This window comes from Triticum dicoccoides, chromosome 6A (genome assembly GCF_002162155.2).
Source record: "Triticum dicoccoides isolate Atlit2015 ecotype Zavitan chromosome 6A, WEW_v2.0, whole genome shotgun sequence".
NCBI lineage: Eukaryota > Viridiplantae > Streptophyta > Magnoliopsida > Poales > Poaceae > Triticum > Triticum dicoccoides.
In genome coordinates this window covers 507,874,965-507,882,650 of record NC_041390.1, presented here as the reverse complement: position 1 = coordinate 507,882,650, position 7,686 = coordinate 507,874,965, and the positions used below count along the sequence as shown (strand labels likewise).

The following is a 7,686-nucleotide window of genomic DNA, read 5'->3' as shown; positions in this document are numbered from 1 at the left end:
CCCCGTGTTGGCGATGCAATAGGTAGAGTTCATCTAATAAACTGGTCACGTCCTAATTAAACTTCCAGTACGGTACTAATCTGCGCAGCCATGGATTTGACGTCCCGCACCGCATCGGCCACCCTGAAAAACTCGGTTGAGGCCCACCTGGGCCCTCGGCCCAGCTCGCTCTTTCGCCCGTGACTATCCCGTCCTCCTCTGATCTCTTCCCCGAACGCATCATTCGCAGCACGCCGCCGTGAACCACCGCGCCCACCGCCGTCGCCTCGCCTCCCGAAGTTGTCTAAAAGCTCCGGCGAGCAACGCTGCATCTCCTCACCGATGAACACGAGCTCGGGAGCACCACAGCGAGCCTTTGAGCTCGTCACCGCCGCCTCTGTTCGCCGATCGCCGGCGTCGATTCGCCACCGTCAACGCTTCCTCGTGCTCGCCAACGACGCCGTCGGATGCGCCGTGAGCCCCTCTCCGTTTTCCTCCTGTTCACCTTCTCCTGCTCGAGCCCTAGCTAGCTATTCCGCCATGGCCGAGATCTCGCTGCCGCCGCCGCGTAGCTCGCCATCGCTAACCATCCCTGCTGCTCAAACCGAGCGCGAAGCCGAACTCTTGAAGCTCCCAGGAGGCCTCTGAGCCCATAAGGCCTTCCAGCGCTTCGTAGCACTGGTGCCGTTGAAGCCATAGCGCGTCGCCGCACGAGGTCGTCGCCGTCCTTGTTCCCAGCCATCCCTCGACACACCACCGGGTCCAGTGGATGCGCGCGGGCATGGGCTTTCCCCTAGTACCTCCAGCACATCCAGCCGTCTCGATGGTACTCCGCCACGCGGGATGGTCGCCGGCGGCTAACCCCGGCCTGACGTGTCCCTGTTTAATTAGTCGCTAACGAGTCCGTTAACTAGCCACTGAGGCGCTGACTAGTGGGACCCCCAGCTAATTAGGTTAGTTAAACTCCCTGTTTATGGTTAGTAGTTTAATTCCCGTCTGCAAATCAATTCTCTCATTAGCTTTGACTGCTTCAAGCAGGCTAGGAACTCAAAAAGAAAATTTCCTTGCAACTGAGGTGCTGATGGCTGCACAGAATCTGGAAGCTCGGTTGTGGATTGTGATGGAAGGGAAGCAAGAAACTGTCAATAAACACAAGAATTGTGAGGCGTCCAAGCTTTGTTTTTGTTACCTACTTTACACGAACAGGGAAATAGGTGTGCCTTTTATAAGGGCGTTGAAACTGTTGGATGAATTACAAATTCCATGGACATCTTCAGAAATGACGTTAGCCTGAAATGCAACCATGGGCGCTAGCCTGAAATGGCAGTGCTTGTTTAGTTTAGTACAGGTACAAAGATGAAGTACAGTGGTAGATAGAGATGAAGCCATCAGATTCAGAAGAGGTAAGAAGCACTGGAAATCAGAAGCACAAACTCTGATGTGCAGGCACACCATCAGATCCAATAGATTCAGAATGAGTACTACACGTTATATACGATGAACATTGCACTTGGCGCGATTATGATAAAAAGGGGAGATTTGACGAAAAGCAACAGCCTTGGTTTCTTTTCCAATTAATTAAGAGAAGAGTAAGAACTACACTGGACGAATCAGCTTCTTTAGAACTACACTAGACAATCAGGCAAGAACTATTCGAATTGGCTGACATTGTCTGTTTTCAGTTAACGTCCTGGTTACTAGTATTAATCTGGATAAAGAAAACGCGTGCCTCAGTTATCAACCTGCTAAGAGCGTCTCCAACAGATGCCGCGCAGGCGCTAAAAACCTTTACAGTGTCGAAATAGTGTTTTCACGTGCGGGGAAAGTAGTTTGCTTTTCCAGGCGCTGCAAATTTTAGTGTGTCGATGTAGCGCCAGCAGGCACTGCAAAATCCAGCGCGCGCGACCAGTCGGTGCTTTTTAAAAAAAATTGGAACAACACATACAAAAAAATACGAAACAACACATAGTTCAAATTTATAGCATATAAAAACATCACATAATTCAAGTCCCAAACCACAAGATAGTTCATACGATGCAAATAAAACTAGATAAAATGATGCAAATAAACTAGATAAAACTACTCCCCCTCATCCTTCTCGGTGGTGTAGTTCAACGGCGTAAACGCGTCGGTCCACCGAGGATCTTCCTCGTCCCAGGTCGACGCACACTAGTAGAAACAGGGCATTGGTCCTGGCCAGATCAGAGCATTACTCCCGGTTGTATTACGAACCGGAACTAATGGGAGCATCAGTCCCGGTTCGAGCAGCTAGGACGCCGGCCGGACCTCGGCAGGCATCAGTCCCGGTTCAACTGGGACCTTTAGTCCCGGTTCCAGACACCAACCGGCACTAAAGTTTTGCCTATATATATCCACGCCCCCCATCTCCTCTGTTTTTTGGCCGTGGAAGGGGCGGAGGTGTGGGCTACTCTATTTGTTGCCTATATATGCACATGAGGTGTTCGATGAAATGCCCGAGCCACACTTAAGCTTTCTCCTCTCCAAGCTCCATTTTCCCCAAGATTTGTCTAGGTTTGACGGTGCACCAACTATCCAAGTGTTCTAAAAGGTTAGCAACTTCATCCTTTCATCTTTCATTGCTAGTTTAGCTCACTGAGGTTGAATCCAGTTTACATAGAGAGTTTCTGTATTCTGTTCATACCTCTGTGACATGATACAGTAATTTGGGTTCTATGCTCAGTATTTCTGTATTCTGTTCATATGCTTTGAAGGTGTAGCTATTGGATTTTATTTACATGCTATTGTTGTCTTGATTTTGACGGCAGCTATATCTTGGTTGTCATTTAGTTCAGCTATTTAAACCAGGGTGCCGATGCAAGCAAATTCTTAGTCTTGTAGAGTGTTTGGATGCAAGATTGGATGTAGGTGTCATATCAAGCTATGTGCACAATTTCTGTGAACTGAAGTTATTGGTGAATGGTGGCCATACTCCCACTCCTGGATACCAAGTTAAGGTCAATCTATCCTCCTTTGAAACTAAATACAAGGATAAGCTAAGTTTATCAAAAACAAATCAGATAACAATCTGAGATGCAGTCATTTTTGTATTGCCCCTGATATTCTTCCATGCTGTTAAGGGCTAGTACTCCCGTTCACTAGTCCACCAATTTTTCCAATGATGGTATCTAGGGTCAAAATCAAACATAGGTCAGATAATATGGGTGTTGTTGGGTTTTGGTAAGATAAACCTACAGGAACTAGTTGTACCAACCCGCTCGCGGAGACAAGATCACTAGTTGCATAAAGTTTACCAAAAAGGGCTCGGTAAAATCCATCTGTCTGCAAATAAAAATTATATCGGGCATTAGTAACTGGTATACATGAACAGGATGAGGTGCTGTTCTTTCCCCCTTGCCCCCCTCACACCTATGAATTTCACCATTCTGGTGCTATTCTGGTTAGTATCAAATTGATCTCTCTGTTAAACATGTGTATGATAGCCGTTCTTATGCTATGATTGTTTTTTTGCACCTGCAGGATGTCATTGCTCAATTCATAGGATTGGTTCATTACCTTGGAATTAAAGAGGAACTTTATGTGGCATGTTCCTCGGGCACTACAGGTTTACCGGGCTAAGAATGAGCTTACTAGAATCGACAATGTGAGTTATATCAAAGCTAATCTTGCTTGATTTATTAAGTAGGTCTATCCTGTAGCTACCACTGCTTCTCTCTGCTTGCTCCACAATTGCTATTTTCTGTCTGCATTCTAAAAAAAGACCACTTCTTTATGTTGATAAAGATTCTGTTGCAAGTATCAAGGAAATTTGATGTTGCGCAAAAAGAGGTTCCTCCAAAATCAGACCGTTTTAGGGGATGGTCTGCTCCATGTTTGGGAGTTCAATGGTCAGGGTTTTTTTTGCGGGGAATGGTTAGGGTGTTTGGGAGTTCAATGGTTAGGGTTTCCCCCCATGATTTTCCAGTATATTTATCCGTAGTTAGTCTTGACTTCTCTGAGATAGTAATAATAATGTAGTGTTTCTGTGAAAAATAATTGTACTTCTAGATGAAGTACATAGTGTGAATCCACCAGAAATTCTCCCATGGGATGGCGGTTTGGAATCTATACATTTTACCACAATATGCACAAGGAACTGCCCAGAGAATAATATTGCAAATGATTTATTGTGCTCTCTGCACTTAAATTCTTACTCCGTCCATCCGGGTATATTTTAGGTGCTAGCTCATATGCACAACTGCATGGTTTCTCCATTGTAAAGAAGGGCTTACTACTCCGCTCGCAGCCCATTTGTTAATTGTTGAGTGCTACAATTTCTGTATCTTTTCGGTTATTCGCATTTGTTTGTATTACAATGCCCTCACTTCAGTCAATATTCGACATGATCAATTGATCATCATCATCTCTGACCCCAGGGTACGTGGGGATGTATCAATCAACACCTTTCAGTAGTTATTAACAAACCGCATGAATCACTGACTCCATCTGGACATGATCTTAGCCAAGGACCAGTGAGCCTTCTGTAGATTTGCAAAAACAAGTGTTTGTTGTTAGAGTTATAATATACAAGTCATGTACCCCTTTGTATTTATCCCGTTGTATAAGGGGTTTCCTGCATATGTTCCACACCTGTACATATATATATATATCGGCCTATGGCCTCATGGGAATACAAGTTGCATATTCCTAACATGGTATTAGAGCCTTAGGTTTTTCATAGCACGCGCAACTCGTGTTCTCGATCCAATATACCGTCCACGCAGCCGCCGCCCTTCTTCTCTTGACCTCCGCTGCTCTCTGCAGGTCAACCATGCTCTTGCGCCGTCGTTGTCCTGCCTCAAGCAATTCAGCACGAGCGATCCCGTCAGCACCTCCCGTCCGTCTCCCGCAGATTCGTCCGGCCGCCAGCAGTTCAGTCGCCCGAGTCCTCCCGTCCCCTCCGAGCTGCCGCTCTACTGCACTTGCCAAGCTCGCTTGCCGCTCATCCGCCAGGCTCACCTGCGGCTCAATCCATCTGCCGCTCGATCCATCTGTGTGGAGCCGTGGGTGTGTTTCATCCGCCTCGTGGTGCTGGACTACTTCTGCTAGTCTGCTTGTGCGCTAGCTGTTTGGTCTTTCGTCTGCTTTCTGTTGCTCAGTAAAAAAAGAGAAAAAAGAGAAAAATGTCTGCTGCATCGGGCTATGTTGATGTCCCTCGCTGTCCGGTGATCTTTGATGGTACTAACTACACCGAGTTCACTGGCTTTATGCGCATTCACATGCGTGGCATCCGTCTCTGGGGTGTTCTTTCTGGCGAGGTCTGCTGTCTGCCACGTCCAGTTCCTCCGGTGGCCTCTACTCCGCCGACTCCACTGGTTCTTCCTACGGATGCTAATCAGGCCGCCAAGAATGCGGCTAAGCTTGCTGATGAGGCTGCTGATCGTGCGTATGATGAGAGGGTTTTGGCTTATGAGGAGGCTCTTCAGACTTATCATGGTGCTCTGTCTGTTTACACCCAGTGGCTTGATGATGATGCTCATGCTGCAGCTATTCTCACTGCTAGTGTTCTGCCTCAGTTTGCTTCTGAGTTTCTGGGTCTTCCTACTGCCTTTGAGATGTGGACCTGTCTTCGTCAGCGCTACGAGCCCTCTGGTGATGCCTTATACCTTTCTGTGGTCCGTCAGGAGCATGCTCTTCAACAGGGTGACTCTACTGTTGATGACTTCTATGCACAGAGTTATGCTATCTGGCGCCAGCTTGATTCTCTCCGCAGTGCTGGTTGTTGTACTTGCCCCTGTTGCCAGGCTGTCAAGGCCAATTTGGAGTTTCATCGCGTCTACGAGTTCCTGTCTCAGCTCCGTAAGGAGTTTGAGCCCCGGCGTGCTCAGTTGTTTGCTCGTGGCCGTATTTATCTCATGTAGGCCCTTTCTGAGATTCGTGCTGAGGAGACTCGCTTACGTGGTGCTGGTTTGCTGGAGGTTCCCTCTGTGCTTGCTACTCGGGCTCCTTCTACGCCACCTGCTGCACCGACCCCTTCTCGCTCGAGTGCTCCGCCGCTCTTGCCCACTCCTTCTGGAGGCTCAGGTCGCCCCCGTCCACATTGCGACTATTGCAACAATGATGGTCATATTGAGTCCCAGTGCTACACAAAGAAGAAACACCTGCGCAAGGCACGATCATCATCTTCAGGGACTTCGTCATCTACCTCGACAGCTTCAGCCATTGCTTTGACTGAGCAGGATATTTTGAGACTTAAGCGTCTGCTCGGGGCTTCAGGTTCTTCCTCGACGGGTACTGCTGGTTCTGTGACTGATGCTTCCCGCACTGAGCAACCACCCTCTACACAGTCAAGTACATCCCCATGGGTTCTGGACTCTGGAGCTTCTTTTCATATGTCTTCTCATTCTTCCACTTTGTCCTCTCTTCTATCGCTGGATTCTCCTGTTCATGTCCTCACTGCTGATGGTACTCCACTTTCTGTCGTTAGTAGAGGCAATCTTACCACTCCTTACTCTGTTCCTGATGTTGCTCATGTTCCTCGACTTACCATGAATCTGTTTTCTGCTGGTCAACTTACTGATTCTGGTTGTCGCGTCATCCTTGACGTTGACTCTTGTTCTGTCCAGAACCGTCGCACGCACACTCTGGTTGGGGCTGGCCCTCGCCGCCGTGATTCTCAGGGTCTTTGGGAGTTGGACTGGCTTCATGTTCCTTCTGCTGCCACCACTATCACCAGTTCCTCCGCTTTAGTCGCCTCCGTTACTGGTTCCTTCAAGCAGTGGCATCATCGACTTGGTCATCTGTGTGGTTCTCGGTTGTCGTCTTTAGTTCGTTGAGGTCTTCTGGGGTTTGTCTCAGGAGATGTCTCTTTAGAGTGTCAGGGTTGTCGTCTTGGCAAGCAGATTCAGTTACCATATTCACATAGTGAGTCAGTGTCTAAGCGTCCTTTCGATTTAGTCCATTCTGATGTATGGGGTCCGGCTCCTTTCGCTTCGAAAGGTGGTCATAAATACTATATTATTTTCATAGATGACTTCTCTCGTTACACATGGCTTTATTTCATGACTTCTCGTAGTGAGGTGTTGTCTATTTATAAGCGTTTTGCTGCCATGGTTCATACTCAGTTCTCTTCACCCATTCGAGTTTTTCGTGCTGACTCTGCTGGCGAGTATATCTCTAAGATGTTGCGTGGTGTTCTTGCTGAGGAAGGAACTCTCTCAATTCTCTTGTCCTAGTGCTCATGCTCAGAATGGTGTGGCTGAGCGAAAGCATCGTCATCTTCTTGAGACGGCTCGTGCATTGTTGATTGTTGCCTCTCTCCCGCCTCATTTTTGGGCTGAGGCCGTCTCCACCTCCACCGATCTTATCAATCTCCAGCCTTCCGCTGCTCTACAGGGTGGTGTTCCTTTCGAGCGTCTTTTTTATCGTCCTCCCGATTATTCGATGCTTTGCTTGTTTGGTTGTGTTTGCTATGTTCTTCTTGCCCCTCGCGAACGCACCAAACTGACCGCTCAGTTTGTTGAGTGTGTCTTCTTAGGCTACAGTGATGAGCATAAGGGCTATCATTGTTGGGATCCTATCGTTCGTCGGATGCGTATCTCTCGAGACATGACTTTTGATGAGTCTCGTCCCTTCTATCCACGCCCATCTTCCTCGACCTTTTCAGTGGAGGATATCTCTTTCCTCACTTTTCCTGACTCACCTATCACCCCCGTCGAGCCTGTGCCTATTCGTTCCGCTCCCTCTGCT

At 47.9% G+C, this 7,686-nt stretch overlaps 1 protein-coding gene across 1 annotated transcript; it reads left to right on the top strand.

The window, feature by feature from the left end:
- Window positions 1–239: 239 nt before the first annotated feature.
- On the top strand, window positions 240–6,885 carry LOC119317533. Its single transcript, XM_037592002.1, has 2 exons — window positions 240–2,954; window positions 3,478–6,885. Exon 2 carries the CDS (start codon window positions 5,173–5,175, stop codon window positions 6,166–6,168), a length of 996 nt encoding a protein of 331 aa, XP_037447899.1. The 5' UTR covers window positions 240–2,954; window positions 3,478–5,172; the 3' UTR covers window positions 6,169–6,885.
- Window positions 6,886–7,686: the final 801 nt, after the last annotated feature.

Excerpts from the sequence above, each read along its gene's own strand:
- LOC119317533 (XM_037592002.1), top strand. The coding sequence starts at position 5,173 with ATGGTACTAACTACACCGAGTTCACTGGCTTTATGCGCATTCACATGC.